Genomic DNA, 23,947 nt, shown 5'->3' with positions numbered 1-23,947 from the left:
ATCCCAATAAACAATTATCCACCACTACTCTCTGGCATCTCTCATCTAGCCACTGTTGAATCCATTTTATTACTCCAGCATTAATACCTAACGACTGAACCTTCTTAACTAACCTTCCATGTGGAACTTTGTCAAAGGCCTTGCTGAAGTCCATATAGACTACATCCACTGCCTTACCCTCGTCAACATTCCTTGTAACTTCTTCAAAAAATTCAATAAGGTTTGTCAAACATGACCTTTCACGCACAAATCCATGCTGGCTACTCCTAATCAGATCCTGTCTATCCAGATAATTATAAATACTAACTCTAAGAATACTTTCCATTAATTTACCCACCATTGATATCAAACTGACAGGTCTATAATTGCTTGGCTTACTTCTAGAACCCTTTTTAAACATTGGAACCACATGAGCAATACGCCAATCCTCCGGCACAATCCCCGTTTCTAATGACATCTGAAAGATCTCCGTCAGAGCTCCTGCTATCTCTACACAAACTTCCCTCAAGGTCCTGGGGAATATCCTGTCAGGACCCGGAGATTTATCCACTTTTAAATTTCTTAAAAGCGCCAGTACTTCCACCTCTTCAATTGTCATAGGTTCCATAACTTCCTTACTTGCTTCCCACACCTTACACAATTCAATATCCTTCTCCTTAGTGAATACCGAAGAGAAGAAATCGTTCAAAATCTCTCCCATCTCCCTCGGCTCCACACATAGCTGACCACCCTGATTCTCTAAGGCACCAATTTTATCCCTCACTATCCTCTTGCTTTTAATATAACTGTAGAAACCTTTCGGATTTACTTTCACCTTATTTGCCAAACTATCCTCGTATCTTCTTTTAGCTTTTCTAATCTCTTTCTTAAGATTCCTTTTACATTCTTTATATTCCTCGAGCAATTCCTTTACTCCATGCTGCCTATATCTATTGTAGACATCCCTCTTTTTCCGAACCAAGTTTCTAATATCCCTTGAAAACCATGGTGCTTTCAAACCTTTAACCTTTCCTTTCAACCTAACAGGAACATAAAGATTCTGTACCCTCATAATTTCACCCTTAAATGACCTCCATTTCTCTATTACATCCTTCCCATAAAACAACTTGACCCAATCCACTCTCTCTAAATCCCTTCGCATCTCCTCAAAGTTAGCCTTTCTCCAATCAAAAATCTCAACTCTAGGTCCAGTCCTGTCCTTCTCCATAATTATATTGAAGCTAATGCTATTGTGATCACTGGACCCGAAGTGCTCCCCAACACATACATCTCTCAGCTGACCTATCGCATTCCCTAACAGGAGATCCAACACTGCCCCATCTCTAGTCGGTACTTCTATGTATTGTTGCAAAAAACTATCCTGCACACATTTCACAAACTCTAAACCATCCAGCCCTTTTACAGAATGAGCTTCCCAATCTACGTGTGGAAAATTAAAATCTCCCACAAACACCACCTTGTGTTTACTACAAATATCTGCTATCTCCTTACACATTTGCTCTTCCTACTCATGCTCCCCATTAGGTGGCCTACAATACACTCCTATCAGTGTTACTACACCCTTCCCATTCCTCAATTCCATCCAAATAGCCTCCCTAGAGGAGCTCTCTAATCTATCCTTCCAAAGCACCGCCATAAGATTTTCTCGGACAAGCAATGCAACACCTCCTCCTTTGGCCCCTCCTACTCTATCACACCTGAAGCAACTAAATCCAGGAATATTTAGTTGCCAATCACACCCTTCCTGCAACCATGTTTCACTAATAGCTACAACATCATAATTCCAGGTATCAATCCACGCTTTAAGCTCATCCACCTTTCTTACAATGCTCCTAGCATTAAAATAGATACATTTAAGATACTCTCCACCTCCTCCTCTCTTTTCATCCCTAAGAATGCATTCAAATTTATTATCCTTTTCTTTCTTCTCCCCTACATCTTCGGGCTGAGCACATCCTTTCTCCATCACCTGCCTTTCCTCCCTCATACACTGTCTACTTACTTGCTGTACTGGTGAACTAACCTCCTCTCCCATAGTTGCCTCAAATTGATTCCTGCCCCCCCATCTTACTAGTTTAAAGTCTGCCCTGTAGCCCTAGCAAACCTCCCCGCTAGGATATCGGTCCCCCCAGTGTAACCTGTCCTTCTTGAACAGGTCACGCCTGCCCCAGAAGAGGTCCCAATGATCCAGAAACTTGAATCCCTGCCCCCGCTCCAATCCCTCAGCCACGCATTCATCCTCCACCTAATTCTATTCCTACTCTCACTGTCGCGTGGCACAGGCAGTAATCCCGAGATTACTACCTTTGCGGTCCTTCTTCTTAACTGCCTTCCTAACTCCCTATACTCTCGTTTCAGGACCTCCCCCTTTCCTACCTATGTCATTGGTACCTTCATGTACCACAACCTCTGGCTCCTCACCCTCCCACTTCAGGATATCTTGGACACGATCAGAAACGTCCTGAACCCTGGCACCAGGGAGGCAAATTACCATCCAGGACTCCCGATCACCTCCACAGAACCGCCTGTCTGAGCCCCTGACTATCGAGTCCCCTATTACTATGGTCCTCTTTCTTCTAACCCTACCCTTCTGAGCTACAGGGCCGTCCTCTGTGCCGGAGGCCCGGCCACTGTCACTTCCTCCAGGTAGGCTGTCCCCCCCAACAGTACTCAAACATGAGTACTTATTGTCAAGGGGTACAGCCACTGGGGTACTCTCTAGTACCTGCCTCTTCCCCTTCCTGACTGTAACCCACCTATCTGCCTCCCATGGCCCCGGAGTGACCACCTGCCTCTAACTCCTCTCTATCCCCTCTCACTCTCCCTGACCAGGCGAAGGTCATCGAGCTGCAGCTCCAGTTCCCTAACTCGGTCCCTCAGGAGCTGCAGTTCGGCGCACCTGGCGCAGATGTGGACGTCCGGGAGGCTCGGAGACTCCAGGACCTCCCACATCCGACACCGAGAACAACAAGCTGCCCTCATACTCATACTTCCCGAATAACTGAAAATACAAGAACTAAAAGATAAGCCTACTGTGCCCTCTTCCGCCTAAGCCCTCTGAGCCCAAGCTCTACACTCTGCTCCTTGCGCACTCCGCTGCCCGCTTCTTAAGGCTGCGTTCTTTTTATATCTTCCCGCCTTCCCAGGCCTCCTTCGCGCGCCTGCGCAGTCCTGCCTCTCAGAACTCTGATCTGAGAAGCAATTTGAAAATGGCCGATTTTGACGATGGGCCAAATGGCCTAAATCTGTTCCTGTGTCTGATGGTCTAATAACCCAAGCCTGGTCCAAGTTAGGTTTCAAGATAGCACGTTCTGTGTGATGCAGACAATGGTTCTAAATATACTTTTACATACTGCCTGTTACACGCTGGGGTTTAGGGCAGCAATGGAGGTCCTCCATCTCTGGCCGTGTTCAGGGCTTCCTTCATCGTGTCAGAGGCTCAGCTTTCACGCCCGTCTTGTTTTACTGGTCAGGATCGTTAGCTCTGAGCTGAATTCCTGAACTTGGAAGACCAGAGGATCACTCTTAGTCTAGTCTCTAACCTTTGACCTGTTTGGCAAGAGCCAAAGCATGAAGCCCTGACTCCAGCCAGTATCTCCCTCCGGGCCATTGAGGCACGCAAGCCTCCAAACCCCATGAGAAGGTTGTGGTGCTCCTGGAGGACTTCCAAATACACCCCTTTCGAATTACTCTCACTGCAATCTGCAGCTTGTATTTCTCTCTCAGCAATGTACTTTCAGATCAACACAACGACCTACAGATCTCAAGATCTTCCGATGGACTGGGGCGAACCAGGCACTTTAAGTGGATGAAGCTTCATTGCCATGGCTGGAGGTGAGTCAAGGCTCCATGCCAGGCTGAAAGGTAGAGATGAGGCCCCCTCTACCCAGCATTCTTGCTGGCAATTGTGCAGTCACTGGAGATCAAAACTGAGGACCTGGAGACAAGATTGCAGTGTCACAGGGAAATGAGAGACTGTTATATTGTATGTCTGACTGGAACTTGGCTTTCTCCAAGCTTACCACATATAATGATCAGAGCCAAAGGCTTCTCGATTCATACCGAGGGACCAATCTGCTGATTTAGAAAAGACAAAAGGAAGAGTTGAGAGGTGCGTGTTTCATGATAAACTCCCTGTGGTTTTGTCAAACTCGTGTCCCTCACCACCCCCGCCCCCCCCCCCCCCCCCGGCTTGGAACACCTAACAGTTAAATGCCATCCGTTCTACTTACAAAAGGTGTTCTGATCTATAATCCTAACCGCAGTTGACATACCGCCAGTGGCCAACTATAATTAAGCGCTTGCAATACTGCACAATACCTTCTCCAAACAAGAAACAGTCCATACCGACACATTTCAAATCATAGTTGAGGACTTCAACCAGGCTTTTTAGAAGAATATCCTGCCCAACTACCATCAGCACCAGACATCCCAACACATTAGACTATGATAAGGAATCCCTGCAGTTCCGTGCCCAGGCCACCCTTCGGTAAATCCGATTACTTGACTGGCCTTCTCCTACCTGCACACGGGCAGAGACTAAAGAGACGACGACGGGGTGTCCGCACGAGGGAGAGCAGCAGGTTTGCTTTGATTTGGTGGACTGGACCATGTTTAAAAACTCATCTGTGGATCGAAGCAAATACACTATGGTTGTCACAGACTTTATTGAAACAGTCGTAGACGAGCCTTTTCCCCTCAAATTCATTCGGAGTCTTCACCAACCAGAAGCCCTGGATGATCCATGAGTCCTCAATCTGTTGAGGGCCAGATCAGAGGCATTCAACCTGGTGACCAAAAGAGTTACCAGTGTCGCAGGAATGTCTTTCAGAAAGTCACCTCACAGGCGAAGTGGCGATTCTGGACCAGACCCAAATCAATGAGGATGCTCAAGAGTTGTGGCAGCTCTTGAATACTATCAAGTTAAATCAAGTGACAAAGTAGACAGCAGGGATTCACTTCCAGATGACTCGATGCCTTCTATGCTTACCATGACCGTCAAAACATTGAGTAGTCATCGTGAACTTGCACATCACCCAAGAATTCATGATTTCAGACCCTGAGGCCGACGTGCAAGTAGGCTTCAGGAGGGAGAACCTATAAAAAGAATCCGGCCCAGGCAGGGTACCTGGCCATGTACTAAAGACCCGTGCTGATGAACTGGCTGAGATCTTGAAGCTCTCACTTTGGCAGGGCACGGTTCAAGCAGGCTTCAATTATACCAGTGCCCAAGAGGAGTGTGGGTGACCTGCTTCAATGACGATTGTCCAGTAGCATTTGCACTGGTAGTGATGAGGTGTCTCAAGAGGTTGCTGATGAAACATACCAACTCTTGCTTGAGAAGCAACTTAGATCCACTCCAATTTGTTTACCGGAGCAACAGGTGCCATCTCGTTGGCTCTTCACTCAAGTCTGGACCATCTAGACAGCAAAGGTGAAGTCATCAGGATGCTCTTCACTGACCACAGCACAGCATTCAATACCATCACTCGATAAACTCAAAGACCTTGGCATAAGCACCTCCTTGTGCGGTTGGATCCCAGATTTCCTCGCTTGCAGACCCTAGTCAGTGCGAATGGAGATCTCCTCCACGATCTCCACCAGCACAGCTGCACCACAAGGCTGTATGCTTACTTGCTCTACTTGCTTTAAACTCACGACTGTGAGGCTAAGCACAGCTCCGATGCCATATTCAAGTTTGCTGACTACTCGACTGTCACTGGCCGAATCAAAGGTGGTGGTGAATCACTGAAAATCTGGCCGAGTGGTGCCACAACAACAACCTCTTACTCAATGTCAGCAAGACCAAGGAGATGATTATCGACCTCAGGAGCCAGTCCTCAGAGGTGGAGAGAGAATCCAATTTCTAGGTGTTATTTCAGAACAGCTATCCTGGACCCTGCATGTGAGTGCAGTTATGAAGAAAAGGGGGCAGTGCCTCTACTTCCTTTGGAGTTTTGCAGAGATTCAGCATAACTAAAACTTTGACAAATTTCTATAGCAGTGAGTATATTGACTGGCTGCATCACAGCCTGGTGTGGAAACAGCAAAGCCCCTGAACAAACATTTCCTACTAAAAGCAGTGGATATGGCCCAGTCCATCACGGGTGTACAATGTACTGCGTATGTTAATTAAAATGGCTTCTTTGTTTTGTTAGAGTAGGAATGCTTCTCTGTTGTGATTAAGTGCTTTCTCTCGCAGTTTGTTTAGCTTCACAGTTGCTGATAATAGGGATTGTATTCATTTGTTAACCAATGGGGGAATGTTATTTTGTCTTGTGGGTTTCGCGGTCTTTTCGGGGAGTCGGGAAGAAGACGCCGAGGAAGGTGGTCCACCAGGGTGGTCCCAGGTGCAAGGACGTGGAGGTCGGAGGGAAGAATCAGCCACTGAAGAGGAAAATTCCACCAAATGTACTCACTTGATCTTCGAAGACGATCTTTCCCAATGCCGTTCGGTTGATGGTTCCATCTTCCAGAAGGATTTCTACAACAAGAAAACCCGCTTGAATTATGCTTGTGAACGAACTGCAGCTTCTGTTTATTCAGCAAAACGAGGTCTCTTGGTCAGCTGAGCCCCAGCTGCTTATCTGGGAGACTCTGCAGAACTACAGAAGAAAACTACATTTCAGAACACTGATCCATCGGGGCAAAGTAGTTCAATAGACTGCGGGGATTGAGACTAAGTTTTACTTTTAAACCCTTTACTCCTTCACAAATACCCTTACTGATGGAGGCAAGGCTGAAAATGAAAGATGATTATCATCGGACAAACTTTTCACTGGATCCTATCCCGGCACCGACCGCGTGCTGGGGTCGACGGTCTCCAGCATGGACCGTATGCCGGGATGACCTGTATGAGGTAACCAACACACACCTTGTTCCATGCAGGGATTAGTGCGGGGAGGGAGATCAGTGTGGGAGGACCATGGACGAGGCGATCTCTGTGGAAAGCGGACATTAAGGGAGAGGTAATGACGTTTGGTGTCGGATCCTGCTGAATTGACGGAAGTTGTGGAGAATGATGTGCTGGATGCAGAGGCCAATGGGGTAGTAGGAGAGAAGAAGATAAACTCTATCAGTACTAAGATGGCAGGAAGATGGAGGGAGTGCAGATATTCAGGAAATGAAGGAGATGCGAGTGAGGGCAGCATCAATGGTAGAGGGAGGGAACCCTTTGAAGAAAGAGGACAGGCAGGAAATCCTGGGATTGGATGGGATAAGAAGGAACTGAGACAAGGGAACAGCAATTTCATAGGAGACAAGTGTGGGAAGAGGTACGGCCAAAATAGCCGTGGAATCAGTAGGTTTATTAAAAAAAAAATATCGGGAGACAGTTCATCTCCAGATCTGGAGACAGAGATTGAGAAAGGGGAGCAAGGTGTCAGAGATGGACCAAGTGAATTTAAGGGCAGGGTGGAAGTTAGAGGCAAAGTCGATGAAATTGACGAGCTCAGCATGGGTGCAGGAAGCAGGGAGGCTTCGAATATGAATTGTTCCACGTAGCTGGGGCCCATACGGGTACCCGTGGTTACTCCCTGCGTTTGGAGAAAGTCTGAGACGACGAAGGAGAAACTGTTGAGGGTGAGGAGCAGCTCTGACAGATGGAGGGAAGGTGGTGATTGGTCTTTTATCGAGAAAGAAGTGGAGCCCTCTTGATAGAAGTGTAGAGGGGCGGAACACCCATAGTGAAGATAAGGCAGTCATGGCCAGGGAACTGCAAGCTACTGAGGAGATCGAGAGCATCAGATGGGACTGAGCCAGGGGGTTGGAATGGAATCAAGTTATGAGGACACAAGCTTTGTGGGTCAGGAGCAATGGACAGTCAGGGTTGTGGGTCTTGGGTCGGAGGTAGAAACGAGCAGGGCAGAGTAAGGGAACTATGAGTGGATGGGAGATCTCTGGAGTTGAAGAAGTTAGATGCGAGAGACGGTGGCCAGGTGCGGGCTCCTTTTCAAGGGGAAGTACGAGGAGTTGTCTGAGAGTTGCCGCCCGGCCTCGGCAAGTTGGAGGTCAGTCTGCCACTCAAAAGTCGTGTTCCGTCTACTGAAAAAGATCTTTTATTAAGTGTAGGATTAACAAGTGTTAAAATATCTGTTCAACTTCACGGTAAATGTAAAAATGAACACCTTCATGATAATAAACAACATCCAATAATGACGTCTCCCTGTTAGTTAAATTTCACGCTTTACAAAGAAATCGCATTGGTGAATAAAATCGGATTTAAACATACCTCGTCCGAACTCCTGAACGATTTTGTGATGGGCAGCTGTTCCCGGCCTGTAGGACTTCTGCCCCACAGCGTCAGCGTTGATGGTGGCAGCACCCATTTTCTGCAGGTACTGCACAACCGATGATTTTCCACTGGCCATGTACCCAGTCACACCGATCACATAAGGAGTCGCTGGTATTCGAGGATTATTCTGAAAATTAACCAGGATGTAAATAAATGTTAAACTAAATTCACTGATAATTATTTGTTAAATTAGTTGTTAATTTCAAATGTGATAGCAGTGGGTATTGAATGGAGATGTTTGGACATCATACAGGAGGTACGATCGGTAAACCTACAGGAGACAAAACAAATACCCAAGTCAGGATGCTGTTCATTGACGACAGCTCAGCGTTTAACACCATCATTCCTACAGTTCTGACTGAAAAGCTCAGACACTCCAGAAGTGTCTGACCTCTTCCTCCTTCTGCAATCTTATCATCTTAACATCTTAACATCATCTCCTCGCTGATGATCAATACTGGTACACCCCAGGGATGTGTGCTTAGCCCACTGCTCTACTCTCTCTCTCTACACCCACAACTCTGTGGCCAGGCACAGCTCAGACACCATCTATAAATTTGCTGACGACACAACTATTGTTGGCAGAATTTCAGATGGTGTCAAAAGGGCGTAAAGGAGCAAGATATGCCCGCTAGTGGAATTGTGTTACAGCAACAACCTTGCACCTAGCGTCAGTGAGACCAAGGACACCAGAGGACTCCAGAAAGGGTAAGGCAAGGACACACACCAGTCCTCAGAGGGATCAGAAGTGGAGAGTGAGGCCTACAATTTCGAATTCTTGGATGTCAATATCTCTGAGGACCTAACCTGGACCCAGATATCGTTCAGTTACAAAGAAAGTATGGCAGTGGCTATTAGGAGTTTGAGGAGCTTCGGTGTGTCACCAAAAGCACCCGCAAATTTCTGCAGATGTATTGCAGAGAACATTCTAACTGGCTGCTTCTTCTGGCACGGGCTGGGGGGCGGGGGGGGGGGGGGAGCTACTGCATGGGATCGAAGTTATCTGCAGAAAGTTGTAAAATTAGTCAGCTCCAACGTGGATGCCAGCCTCTGTAGTATCCAGGGCATCTTCAAGGAGCAGTGCCTCAAAAAGGCGGCGTCCAGCATTAAGGTTCCCCGCGACCCAGGACATGCCCTCTTCTCATTGCTACCAGCAGGGAGGAGGTACAGGAGCCTGAAGGCACATACTCAACGATTCAGGAACAGCTTCTTCCCCTCTGCCATCACTGAGGAGGTACAGGAGCCTGAAGATACACACTCAGTGATTCAGGAACAGCTTCTTCCCCTCTGCCATCAGGGAGGGGGTACAGGAGCCTGAAGGCACACACTCAACGTTTCAGGAACAGCTTCTTCCCCTCTGCCATCAGAGAGGAGGTACAGGAGCCTGAAGACACACACTCAACGATTCAGGAACAGCTTCTTCCCCTCTGCCGTCCAATTCCTAAATGGAGATTGAACCCACAAACACCACCTCACCACTTTTAATATACTTACTACAATTCACGTATTTTCTATTATGCCGCACAGTTAACAAATTTCACAACCTATGCCCACGATACTGAACCCGATTCTGACTCTGGAAATGAACGTTGATGGTGCTGGCAAGACAACAGTGATGTTGAGTGGCTGCGCAGGGGAAGGTGACTGATGTCTCGGACCATCCTTCTAAACACCCTCAGAAGTTTGATGTTGTGGCATTCAACAAACTTGACAGTTAACAACAACAACTTCTGACTTTTATTGGCTGTTGGCACTCCAACTTAAAGGTGCACTACTGCCACCAACTGGATAGGAGTGTGGTGTACAGAGTTGCAAAATAAATCCCTACTAGTTCTTTATCAAAGGAACACTAAAGCCCTATGGACTGTAAATAACGAGAGACAATATTTTGAGTTAAATTCAAATCACCTCCATAACTTAATAAAGTTTTTTTAAACATGAAAATTATCAACCCCCAAAGATTGTAATAAAGCTTTCATCTGATCGATTTCAATGTTGTCTGCCTCACACTTGTCAGTATGTGTTCAACTGACAAGACCTACACGGCCCAGACAGATGTCTACCAACAAGTCACAAGGGGTAATTAAGCACAGTTTGCCCAATTCTGTCGTGTGTGTATACAATTCCTTCCATTCTTGTTTTACTCCCTTCTCCCAGAAACCCAACAGTGTTCTGTATTCTTGCAGACGTTTCCTCGCCAGTTGAGAAGTCCTCAGATGGAGTCTCTCCCTGGGAGTGCTCGTGTTTACTGTAGAAACACCAGCGACTGTGCACTGAGGATGTCGTCGTGACTGGTGATGAAACGTCTGCAAGCCAGCCGCCAAGCTCGGCAAACGCCGCAACATCAGACGGCTCAACCCGAGCCTGCACCATCCTGAACCCTCAGAACCCTAATGCGCGTGCCCTTGGCGTGCAAGTCCAACGGCCCCTCGAGGTGGAGACACAGGCGGATTGCATGATGAGGAAGGGCCACGGGACACTCACCGTCGTCCGCAAAGGAATATCATACAACAGCAGAGAGGTTAGTCTCCAAGAGGAGCTTGTCGTGGGTTTGGAGGCTTGATGACCTGGAGAGCTACCTTGGCTGGAGTCAGGGTTCATGCCAAATGGGTCAAAGGATAGAGGCCAGACCAAGTCCACTGGTCCTCCAGGTTTGGGGGTTCAGCGACCCTGACCGGTCAAACAAAACAGGTAGGGAAACAGCAAGAAGAACCCTTCTCTAGCGGAGTGTGAGGGTATGGACAGACAGAGGTGGTGGGCCAGTGGCATGATGAGCAGTAAGTAAATACAACTTTATCAAACACTAGTTGACCAAAGCTGGGTGCTATGACATTGGTAAGAATGTGGTTGTCCTGGGCAGTGGTGGTGGGTGGGGGGGGGGGGGTGGGGGGAAGGTCAGGGGTTTCCCAACCACTTTTATACCATGAATCTCTACCATTAACCATGAGGTCTATGGACCCCCAGGTTGGGTACCACTGAAATTCACCAGAATGTTGTCTAGGACAGAGAGTTTCAGTTCTGGGGGAATGACTGGGGTCTAGGATGGAGAGTTTCAGTTCTGGGGGAGTGATTGGGGTCTAAGATGGAGAGTTTCAGTTCTTGGGGAATGATTGGGGTCCAGGACAGAGAGTTTCAGTTCTGGGGGAGTGACTGGGGTCTGGGACAGAGTGTTTCAGTTCTGGGGGAGTGATTGGGGTCTAGGATGGAGAGTTTCAGTTCTGGGAGAATGACTGGGGTCTAAGATGGAGAGTTTCAGTTCTGGGGGAGTGATTGGGGTCTAGGACAGAGAGTTTCAGTTCTTGGGGAATGATTGGGGTCCAGGACAGAGAGTTTCAGTTCTGGGGGAGTGACTGGGGTCTGGGACAGAGTGTTTCAGTTCTGGGGGAGTGATTGGGGTCTAGGATGGAGAGTTTCAGTTCTGGGAGAATGACTGGGGTCTAAGATGGAGAGTTTCTGTTCTGGGAGAATGACTGGGGTCTAAGATGGAGAGTTTCAGTTCTGGGGGAGTGATTGGGGTCTAGGACAGAGAGTTTCAGTTCTGGGGGAATGACTGGGGTCTAGGACGGAGAGTTTCAGTTTTGGGGGAATGACTGGGGTCTAAGATGGAGAGTTTCAGTTTTGGGGGAATGACTGGGGTCTAGGATGGAGAGTTTCAGTTTTGGGGGAATGACTGGGGTCTAGTACAGAGAGTTTCAGTTTTGGGGGAATGACTGGGGTCTGGGACACAGAGTTTCAGTTCTGGGGGAATGATTGGGGTCTAGTACAGAGAGTTTCAGTTTTGGGGGAATGATTGGGGTCTGGGACAGAGAGTTTCAGTTTTGGGGGAGTGACTGGGGTCTGGGACAGTTTCAGTTCTGGGGGAGTGATTGGGGTCTAGGATGGAGAGTTTCAGTTCTGGGAGAATGACTGGGGTCTAAGATGGAGAGTTTCAGTTCTGGGGGAATGACTGGGGTCTAGGACGGAGAGTTTCAGTTTTGGGGGAATGACTGGGGTCTAAGATGGAGAGTTTCAGTTTTGGGGGAGTGACTGGGGTCTGGGACAGTTTCAGTTCTGGGGGAGTGATTGGGGTCTAGGATGGAGAGTTTCAGTTCTGGGAGAATGACTGGGGTCTAAGATGGAGAGTTTCAGTTCTGGGGGAATGACTGGGGTCTAGGACGGAGAGTTTCAGTTTTGGGGGAATGACTGGGGTCTAAGATGGAGAGTTTCAGTTCTGGGGGAATGACTGGGGTCTGGGACAGAGAGTTTCGGTTCTGGGGGAATGACCGAGTAGGCTGGAATATGTTTTCTTTGGAGCAGAAGTGTTAAGAGGAAGACCTGATACTGATATTCAACCTAGGACAGGGTAGATACTAGAAAGCACAGCCACCTCAGTAAAGGGGGAAAAAAGGGTCGAGGACACAGACAGAGGGCAAGATGATTAGAGGGAATCTCTGCATCTCATGGGGTGACTGGACAGTCAATTACACTGCATAATTTGGCAGTAACTATGTTAACGATTATGATGCACGCAGACTGGAAGTGGAACAGCCAAGCAGCTAAACACATGTTGATGGAATGAGTACAGATTAAGAACTTGGTCAGCATACAGGAGATGGGCTGAAGGGTCTGTATGTTCATTCTAGGAATTATCACATCATATCAGTTTATCACATCTTCATTGTCTCTCAGTGTTTGAGGATACAGCTGATGGGCTGAAGGGCCTGTGTGTGTTCGTTCTAGGAACGTTGTAGTTTAACAGCTTTCTGCAGGAACAGCATCGAGAGTCTCCTGTCCGGCTGCATCATGGTCAGATACGGAAGCTGAGAGACATCGGACTGCAGGACCCGACCGAGAATGGTAAAAACCCGAGAGGATCCCCCCTATTTGGGACATTTACCGGGAGCTTTGTCGAAGATCCTTACCACCCACCCCACACTCTCTCCGACCCACCGCCGTCAGGGTGGAGGTACAGGAGCATCAGGACTGAGACTGTCAGACTGGGGAACAGCTTCTTCCCTCAGGCTGGGAGACTAATGAATACCCGGCCACCATGGGGGCCTCGTCACCACCACCCACCCCACCATCTCCCTGTCAGGGAGGAGGTACAGGAGCATCAGGACTGAGACTGTCAGACTGGGGAACAGCTCCTTCCCTCAGACTGGGAGACCAGGCCGGGGTCTCGTCACCACCACCTACCCCACCATCTCCCTGTCAGGGAGGAGGTACAGGAGCATCAGGACTGAGACTGTCAGACTGGGGAACAGCTCCTTCCCTCAGACTGGGAGACCAGGCCGGGGTCTCGTCACCACCACCCACCCCACCATCTCCCTGTCAGGGAGGAGGTACAGGAGCATCAGGACTGAGACTGTCAGACTGGGGAACAGCTCCTTCCCTCAGGCTGGGAGACCAGGCTGGGGTCTCGTCACCACCACCCACCCCACCATCTCCCTGTCAGGGAGGAGGTACAGGAGCATCAGGACTGAGACTGTCAGACTGGGTAACAGCTTCTTCCCTCAGACTGGGAGACCAGGCCGGGGTCTCGTCACCACCACCCACCCCACCATCTCCCTGTCAGGGAGGAGGTACAGGAGCATCAGGACTGAGACTGTCAGACTGGGGAACAGCTCCTTCCCTCAGACTGGGAGACCAGGCCGGGGTCTCGTCACCACCACCCACCCCACCATCTCCCTGTCAGGGAGGAGGTACAGGAGCATCAGGACTGAGACTGTCAGACTGGGGAACAGCTCCTTCCCTCAGACTGGGAGACCAGGCCGGGGTCTCGTCACCACCACCCACCCCACCATCTCCCTGTCAGGGAGGAGGTACAGGAGCATCAGGACTGAGACTGTCAGACTGGGGAACAGCTTCTTCCCTCAGACTGGGAGACCAGGCCGGGGTCTCGTCACCACCACCCACCCCACCATCTCCCTGTCAGGGAGGAGGCACAGGAGCATCAGGACTGAGACTGTCAGACTGGGTAACAGCTCCTTCCCTCAGACTGGGAGACCAGGCCGGGGTCTCGTCACCACCACCTACCCCACCATCTCCCTGTCAGGGAGGAGGTACAGGAGCATCAGGACTGAGACTGTCAGACTGGGGAACAGCTCCTTCCCTCAGACTGGGAGACCAGGCCGGGGTCTCGTCACCACCACCTACCCCACCATCTCCCTGTCAGGGAGGAGGTACAGGAGCATCAGGACTGAGACTGTCAGACTGGGGAACAGCTCCTTCCCTCAGACTGGGAGACCAGGCTGGGGTCTCGTCACCACCACCCACCCCACCATCTCCCTGTCAGGGAGGAGGTACAGGAGCATCAGGACTGAGACTGTCAGACTGGGGAACAGCTCCTTCCCTCAGGCTGGGAGACCAGGCCGGGGTCTCGTCACCACCACCCACCCCACCATCTCTCTGTCAGGGAGGAGGTACAGGAGCATCAGGACTGTCAGACTGGGGAACAGCTCCTTCCCTCAGACTGGGAGACCAGGCCGGGGTCTCGTCACCACCACCCACCCCACCATCTCCCTGTCAGGGAGGAGGTACAGGAGCATCAGGACTGAGACTGTCAGACTGGGAGACCAGGCCGGGGTCTCGTCACCACCACCCACCCCACCATCTCCCTGTCAGGGAGGAGGTACAGGAGCATCAGGACTGAGACTGTCAGACTGGGGAACAGCTCCTTCCCCCAGACTGGGAGACCAGGCCGGGGTCTCGTCACCACCACCTACCCCAACATCTCCCTGTCGGGGAGGAGGCACAGGAGCATCAGGACTGAGACTGTCAGACTGGGGAACAGCTCCTTCCCTCAGACTGGGAGACCAGGCCGGGGTCTCGTCACCACCACCCACCCCACCATCTCCCTGTCAGGGAGGAGGTACAGGAGCATCAGGTCTGAGACTGTCAGACTGGGGAACAGCTCCTTCCCTCAGGCTGGGAGACCAGGCCGGGGTCTCGTCACCACCACCCACCCCACCATCTCCCTGTCAGGGAGGAGGTACAGGAGCATCAGGACTGAGACTGTCAGACTGGGGAACAGCTCCTTCCCTCAGACTGGGAGACCAGGCCGGGGTCTCGTCACCACCACCCACCCCACCATCTCCCTGTCAGGGAGGAGGTACAGGAGCATCAGGACTGAGACTGTCAGACTGGGGAACAGCTCCTTCCCTCAGACTGGGAGACCAGGCCGGGGTCTTGTCACCACCACCCACCCCACCATCTCCCTGTCAGGGAGGAGGTACAGGAGCATCAGGACTGAGACTGTCAGACTGGGTAACAGCTCCTTCCCTCAGACTGGGAGACCAGGCCGGGGTCTCGTCACCACCACCTACCCCACCATCTCCCTGTCAGGGAGGAGGTACAGGAGCATCAGGACTGAGACTGTCAGACTGGGGAACAGCTCCTTCCCTCAGACTGGGAGACCAGGCCGGGGTCTCGTCACCACCACCCACCCCACCATCTCCCTGTCAGGGAGGAGGTACAGGAGCATCAGGACTGAGACTGTCAGACTGGGGAACAGCTCCTTCCCTCAGACTGGGAGACCAGGCCGGGGTCTCGTCACCACCACCCACCCCACCATCTCCCTGTCAGGGAGGAGGTACAGGAGCATCAGGACTGAGACTGTCAGACTGGGGAACAGCTCCTTCCCTCAGACTGGGAGACCAGGCCGGGGTCTCGTCACCACCACCCACCCCACCATCTCCCTGTCAGGGAGGAGGTACAGGAGCATCAGGACTGAGACTGTCAGACTGGGAGACCAGGCTGGGGTCTCGTCACCACCATCTACCCCACCATCTCCCTGTCAGGGAGGAGGTACAGGAGCATCAGGACTGAGACTGTCAGACTGGGGAACAGCTCCTTCCCTCAAACTGGGAGACCAGGCTGGGGTCTCGTCACCACCACCCACCCCACCATCTCCCTGTCAGGGAGGAGGCACAGGAGCATCAGGACTGAGACTGTCAGACTGGGTAACAGCTTCTTCCCTCAGACTGGGAGACCAGGCCGGGGTCTCGTCACCACCACCCACCCCACCATCTCCCTGTCAGGGAGGAGGTACAGGAGCATCAGGACTGAGACTGTCAGACTGGGTAACAGCTTCTTCCCTCAGACTGGGAGACCAGGCCGGGGTCTCGTCACCACCACCCACCCCACCATCTCCCTGTCAGGGAGGAGGCACAGGAGCATCAGGACTGAGACTGTCAGACTGGGGAACAGCTCCTTCCCTCAGACTGGGAGACCAGGCCGGGGTCTCGTCACCACCACCCACCCCACCATCTCCCTGTCAGGGAGGAGGTACAGGAGCATCAGGACTGAGACTGTCAGACTGGGGAACAGCTTCTTCCCTCAGACTGGGAGACCAGGCCGGGGTCTCGTCACCACCACCCACCCCACCATCTCCCTGTCAGGGAGGAGGTACAGGAGCATCAGGACTGAGACTGTCAGACTGGGTAACAGCTTCTTCCCTCAGACTGGGAGACCAGGCCGGGGTCTCGTCACCACCACCTACCCCACCATCTCCCTGTCAGGGAGGAGGTACAGGAGCATCAGGACTGAGACTGTCAGACTGGGGAACAGCTTCTTCCCTCAGACTGGGAGACCAGGCCAGGGTCTCGTCACCACCACCTACCCCACCATCTCCCTGTCAGGGAGGAGGTACAGGAGCATCAGGACTGAGACTGTCAGACTGGGGAACAGCTCCTTCCCCCAGACTGGGAGACTAATGAATACCAGACCACCACCGGGGTCTCGTCACCCCCCACCCACCCCACAATCTCTCTGACCCACCACCGTCAGGGAGGAGGCACAGGAGCATCAGGACTGAGACTGTCAGACTGGGGAACAGCTCCTTCCCTCAGACTGGGAGACCAGGCCGGGGTCTTGTCACCACCACCTACCCCACCATCTCCCTGTCAGGGAGGAGGTACAGGAGCATCAGGACTGAGACTGTCAGACTGGGTAACAGCTTCTTCCCTCAGACTGGGAGACCAGGCCGGGGTCTTGTCACCACCACCTACCCCACCATCTCCCTGTCAGGGAGGAGGTACAGGAGCATCAGGACTGAGACTGTCAGACTGGGGAACAGCTCCTTCCCTCAGACTGGGAGACCAGGCCGGGGTCTTGTCACTAGGACAGCAAGCTGCTTACCATTTACCTGCTCTGCTCACTTCACATGCATTCTGAATTATACTTTACAAACCCCTCTGCAGTAATATAAAGTTTAATCGGGGCACGACTGCGCAAGCGTGTGGACGTCAGCCAGTGACAGCAGCAAGAAGAGTTCAAAAAGAGACTCCTTACAGAGTGGGTGTCGGATGAGCAGGCGCTGGACTAGAGGGAGACAGAGTAGGAGGGCTTTGGCTCAACGGGGCTGAGGCGAGGTAGTTTGCCTGTGTAGAATACAGACGGGAAGAATGTGTGTGGGGCCGGTGTTCTGTGCTCAGTGTCAGATGTGGGAAGTCTTGGAGACTCCCGGCTCCCCGACAGCCACATCTGCGCCAGGTGTGACGAGCTGCAGCTCCTTAGGGACCGGGTTAGGGAACTGGAGATGCAGCTCGATGACCTTCGTCTGGTCAGGGAGAGTGAGGAGGTGTTAGAGAGGAGCTATAGGCAAGTGGTCACACTGGGGCCTCGGGAGACAGACAAGTCGGTAACAATCAAGAGAGGGAAGGGGAAGAATCAGATGCTAGAGAGTACCCCTGTGGCTCTACCCCTGAACAATAACTACTCCTGCTTGAGTACTGTTGTTGGGAGGTGGGGGGGGGGAGGGGGAACAACCTACCTGGGGGAAGCAACAGTGGCCGTGCCTCTCGGACAGAGTTTGGCCCTGTGACTCTGAAGGGTAGAGAAAGGAAGAGGATGGCAGCAGTAATAGGGGACAGACAGCAGTTGGGGGTCAGACAGGAGATTCCATGGACGCAGCAAAGAAACACGGTTGGTAGTTTGCCTCCCAGGTGCCAGGGTCCGGGATGTTTCTGATCGCATCCGTGATATCCTGAAGCGGGAAGGAGAACAGCCAGAGGTTGTGGCTGAGAGATTGGAATACAGGGCAGGGATTCAGATTTCTGGATCATTGAGACCTCTTTTGGGGCAGATGTGACCTGTACAAAAAGGACGGGTTGCACTTGAATCCCAGGGGGACCAATAACCCGGTGGGGAGGTTCGCTAAGGCTATTGGGGAGAGTTTAAACTAAAATTGCTGGGGGCTGGGAACCAAACTGAAGTGACAGAGGAAGGGGCAGTTAGCTCACAAATAGAGAAAGCTTGTAGTCAATGTGAGAGGGAGGATAGGCAGGTGATAGAGAAGGGATGCACTCAGACCGATGGCTTGAGATGTGTCTATTTTAACGCGAGGAGTATGATGAACAAAGCAAATGAGCTTAGAGTGTGGATCAGTACTTGGAGCTATGATGTTGTGGCCATTACAGAGACTTGGATGGCTCAGGGGCAGGAATGGTTACTTAAGAGTGCCAGGCTTTAGACGTTTCAGAAAGGACAGGGAAGGAGACAAGAGAGATGGGGATGTGGCATTGTTGATCAGAGATAGTGTCACGGCTGCATAAAAGGAGGATTTCATGGAGGGATTGTCTACGGAGTCTCTGTGGGTGGAAGTTAGGAACAGCAAGAGGTCAATAACTCTACTGGGTGTTTTTTATAGACCACCCAATAGTAACAGGGAAATTGAGATGCAGATAAGGAGACAGATTTTGGAAAGATGTAATAATAACAGGGTTGTTGTGATGGGAGGTTTTAATTTCCCAAATATAGATTGGCATGTGCCAACAGCAAAGGGTTTAGATGGGGTGGAGTTTGTTAGGTGTGTTCAGGAAAGTTTCCTGACACAATACGTAGATAAGCCTACAAGATGACGGACTGTTGATCTGGGAAATGAAATTGGGAAATGAAACTGGTCAGGTGTCAGATCTCTCAGTGGGAGAGCATTTTGGAGATAGTGATCACAATTCTATCTCCTTTTGGAGAGGGATAGGAACAGACAAGTTAGGAAAGTGTTTAATTGGAGTAAGGGGAAATATGAATGTCAGTAGAATTATTGTCCCCTTCCTGTTTCTAACTTCCACCCACACTGACTTAGTAGACAATCCCTCCATGACTTCCTCCTTTTCTGCAGCCGTGACACCATCCCTGATTAACAGTGCGTTAATCAAAGCGACCTCCACCCCTTTGGCCTCCCTCCCTGTCCTTTCTGAAACATCTAAAGCCCAGCACATTCAGCAGCCATTCCTGCCCCCGAGACATCCAAGTCTCTGTAATGGCCACAACTTCATAGTTCCACGTATTGAACAATGCTCTGTTCACCCGCCTTGTTTATGATACTCCTCACATTAAAATAGACACAGGCTGAGTGAATCATCATCTGCCTATTCTTCCTCACAAGCTGTCACTACTTGTGTACCAACTGTCCCATCCTCTGCCTCTTCATTTTGGTTCCCACCCCCTGTAAATCTAGTTTAAACCATCCCCAATAGCATTAGCAAACCTCCCTCCCAGGATATTGGTTCCCCTCCAGTTCAGGTGCAACCTGTCCCACTTGTACAGGTCATCCTTTACCCAGAAATATGAGGCTATCAGGCAACAACTTGGTAGCATAAATTGGGAACAGTTGTTCTCAGGGAAATGTGGCAAAAGTTCAAGGGTCATTTCTTCGGCAGTTTGAATAAACTTCGGCAGTTTTGGCACGACTGCACAAGCACGTGAAAGTTGGCGCGTGAGAGTTTAAAAAGTGAGCAGATTGAGAACGGGTGGTCATTTCTTCGGCAGTTTGAACGGGGCACGACTGCACAAGCACGTGAAAGTCGGCCCGTGAGGCAGTGGGAGAGTTTAAAAAGTGAGCAGATTAATGGAGTAGGATGGCTTTGGCTCGAGAGGCTTCGGCGAGCAGAGGCTTCGGATGAGCTTGCTCCCAGTCGGGTAAGGAAACTCCTTTAATTGATCTAATTAGCTTAGAAGTAGGTAATGGAGGCAGCAGTTAGGGCAGTTGAGTGCTCCGTTTGCAGTATGTGGGAAGTCAGGGCGAGCACAGCTGTCCCTGATGACTACACCTACAAAAGGTGCATCCAGCTGCAGCTCCTGTCAAACCGTGTTAGGGAACTGGAGCTGGAGCTGGATGAACTTCGGATCATTCGGGAGGCAGAGGCAGAAATAGTCAGGAGTTTCAGGGAGATAGTCACCCGTTGGAGTCAGGAGACAGGTAGCTGGGTGACTGTCAGGAGAGGGAAGGGGAATAGACAGGAGCAGAGCAGCCCTGTGGCCGTTTCCACCAATAATAAGTATATCATTTTGGATACTGTTGATGGGGACGACCTACCAGGGACAAGTTGCAGTGGTTGCGTCTCTGGCACCGAGACAGGACCCTCAGAGAAGGGAAGGAGGGAAAAGAGGAGAGCAGTAGTGATAGGGGATTCGATAGCTAGGGGGACAGATAGGAGGTTCTGTGGAAGAGATCGAGAATCCCGTATGGTCTGTTGCCTCCCTGGTGCCAGGGACCGCGATATCTCGGATCGAGTTCTCAGTATTCTCAAGAGGGAGGGTGAGCAGGCGGATGCCATGGTCCATGCAGGGACCAATGACGTGGGTAGGAAGAGTGAGGAGGTCCTGAAAGTTGAGTTTAGGGAGCTAGGTGCCAAGTTAAAGTACAGGACCTCCAGGATAGCAATTTCAGGATTGCTACCAGTGCCACATGCAGGTGGGTTTAGTAATAAGATAGTGCAGATCAACACGTGGCTGAAGACATGGTGCAGGAGGGAGGGCTTCAGATTTATAGATAATTGGGCAGTTTTCCAGAGAAGGTGGGACCTGTTCCGGCAGGATGGTTTACATCTGAACTGGAGGGGGATTAATATTCTCACAGGTAGGTTTGCTAGAGAAGCTCCATTGGATTTAAACTAGATATGATGGGGGAGGGGAACCAGAGTGTAGGAATAGATGTACGGGAGAAGGAAGAAAAAGAAGATAGTAAAATTGTTTGCAATGTTAGGGATAAACAGAGAGGAAGAGGTGGAGAATTTCTTAAACGCACTTATTTTAATGCTAGGAGCATTGTAAGAAAGGTGGATGAGCTTAGAGCATGGATTGATACCTGGAAATATGATATGATGTTGTAGCTATTAGCGAAACATGGTTGCAGGAGGGGTGTGATTGGCAACTAAATATTCCTGGATTTCATTGCTTCAGGTGTGAAAGAATCGGATGGACAAGAGGGGGAGGTGTTGCATTGCTTGTCAGAGAAAATATTACAGTGGTGCTCTGGCAGGATAGATTAGGGGGCTGATCTAGAGAGACTATTTGGATGGAATTGAGGAATGGGAAAGGTGCAGTAAAACTTATAGGAGTGTATTATAGACCACCTAATGGGGAGCGAGAATTGGAGGAGCAAATTTGCAAGGAGATAGCAGATATTTGTAGTAAGCACAGGGTTACAATTGTGGGAGATTTTAATTTTCCTCACATAGACTGGGAAGCCCATATTGTAAGAGGGCTGGGTGGTTTGGAGTTTGTAAAATGTGTGCAGAGTAGTTTTTGCAGCAATACATAGAGGTACCAACTAGAGAAGGGGCAGTGTTGGATCTCCTGTTATGTAATGAGATAGGTCAGGTGACGGAGGCATGTGTTGGGGAGCACTTCGGGTCCAGTGATCCAGTGATCAAATTATAGTTTCAATATAATTATGGAGAAGGATAGGACTGGACCCAGGGTGGAGATTTTTGATGGGATAAAGGCCAACTTTGAGGAGATGCAAAAGGATTTAGAAGGAGTGGATTGGGACAATTTGTTTTATGGGAAGGATGTAATAGAGAAATGGAGGTCATTTAAAGGTGAAATTTTGGGGGTACAGAGTCTTTATGTTTCTGTTAAGGAAAAGTTCCTTAATGTTCCTTTAAAGTTCCTTATGTTCCTGAAAGGAAAGGTTAAATGTTTAAGAGATCCATGGTTTTCAAGGGATATAGGAAACTTGGTTTTGAAAAAGAGAGATATCTACAATAAATATAGACAGCATGGAGTAAATGAGGTGCTCGAGGAATATAAAGAATGTAAAAAGAATCTTAAGAAAGAAATTAGAAAAGCTAAAATACAAGGTTGCTTTGGCAAGTAAGATGAAAATAAATCCAAAGGGTTTCTACAGTTATATTAATAACAAAAGGATAGTGAGGGATAAAATTGGTCCCTTAGAGAATCCGAGTGGACAGCGATGTGTAGAGCCAAAGAGATGGGGGAGATTTTGAACAATTTATTTTCTTTGCTATTCACCAAGAAGAAGGATATTGAATTGTGTAAAGTAAGGGAAGCAAGTAGGGAAGTTATGAAAACTATGGCCTCCCCCGCTATAGGAAACATCCTCTCCACATCCACTCTATCTGTGCCCTCTGGTCCTAGACTCCCCCACTATAGGAAACATCCTCTCCACATCCACTCTATCTGTGTCCTCTGGTCCTAGACTCCCCCACTATAGGAAACATCCTCTCCACATCCACTCTATCTGTGTCCTCTGGTCCTAGACTCCCCCACTACAGGAAACCTCCTCTCCACATCCACTCTATCCGAGTCCTCTGGTCCTAGACTCTCCCACTATAGGAAACATCCTCTCCACATCCACTCTATCCGAGTCCTCTGGTCCTAGACTCCCCAAATACAGGAAATATCCTCTCCACACTCTGTGCCCTCTGGTCCTAGCCTCCCTCACTATAGGAAACATCCTCTCCACATTCACTCTATCTGTGTTCTCTGGTCCTAGAACTAAAGTAGGGAAGTTATGGAAACTATGACGATTAAAGAGGAGGAAGTACTGGCGCTTTTAAGGAATGTAAAAGTGGATAAATCTCCGGGTTCTGACAGAATATTCCCTAGGACTTTGAGGAAAGTTAGTGTAGAAATAGCAGGGGCTCTTACAGAAATGCCATTAGAAACAGGGATGGTGCTGGAGGATTGGCATATTGCTCATGTGGTTCCATTGTTTAAAAAGGGTTCTAAGAGTAAACCTAGCAATTATCGGCCTCAACAACACACACAAAATGCTGGTGGAACACAGCAGGCCGGGCAGCATCTATAGGGAGAAGAGCTGTTGATGTTTCGGGCTGAGACCCTTCGTTAGGACTGTAAATTTGACATCAGTGGTGGGTAAATTAATGGAAAGTACTCTTAGAGATAGTATATATAATTATCTGGATAGACAGGGTCTGATTAGGAACAGTATGGATTAGGAACAGTATGGATTTGTGCATGGAAGGTCATGTTTGACAAATCTTATTGAATTTTTTGAAGAGTTTACTAGGAAAGTTGACAAGGGTAAAGCAGTGGATGTTGTCTATATGGACTTCAGTAAGGCCTTTGATAAGGTTCCACACGGAAGGTTAGTTAGGAAGGTTCAATCATTAGGTATTAATATTGAAGTAGTAAAATGGATTCAACAGTGGCTGGATGGGAGATGCCAGAGAGTAGTGGTGGATTACTATTTGTCATGTTGGAGGCCGGTGACTAGTGGTGTGCCTCAGGGATCTGTACTGGGTCCAATGTTGTTTATCATATACATTAATAATCTGGATGATGGGGTGGTAAATTGGATCAGTAAGTATGCAGATGATACGAAGGTAGGTGGCACTGTGGATAATGAAGTAGGTTTTCAAAGTTTGCAGAGAGATTTAGGCCAGTTAGAAGAGTGGGCTGAAAGAT

At 49.8% G+C, this 23,947-nt stretch overlaps 1 protein-coding gene across 4 annotated transcripts in view; it reads right to left on the bottom strand.

Annotated features, from left to right (window-relative positions):
- The window catches only part of coasy (CoA synthase), a 60,545-nt gene that overhangs the window by 19,275 nt on the left and 17,323 nt on the right, over positions 1 to 23,947 (bottom strand). For all 4 annotated transcript variants that reach the window (XR_009509217.1, XM_059957809.1, XM_059957808.1 and 1 more), the window contains exons 5-6: positions 8,231 to 8,420; positions 6,420 to 6,484 (exon numbers count right to left, since the gene is read on the bottom strand). Coding sequence is in view for 3 of the 4 variants with exons in the window: in XM_059957809.1 (XP_059813792.1) it covers positions 6,420 to 6,484; positions 8,231 to 8,420 (255 nt within the window). In the remaining variant the exon portion in view is untranslated. The remainder of the gene's footprint in view (positions 1 to 6,419; positions 6,485 to 8,230; positions 8,421 to 23,947) is intronic.

Source organism: Hypanus sabinus (assembly GCF_030144855.1).
Source record: "Hypanus sabinus isolate sHypSab1 chromosome X1 unlocalized genomic scaffold, sHypSab1.hap1 SUPER_X1_unloc_2, whole genome shotgun sequence".
Lineage (NCBI taxonomy): Eukaryota > Metazoa > Chordata > Chondrichthyes > Myliobatiformes > Dasyatidae > Hypanus > Hypanus sabinus.
This window is presented reverse-complemented; position numbering and strand designations above follow the sequence as displayed.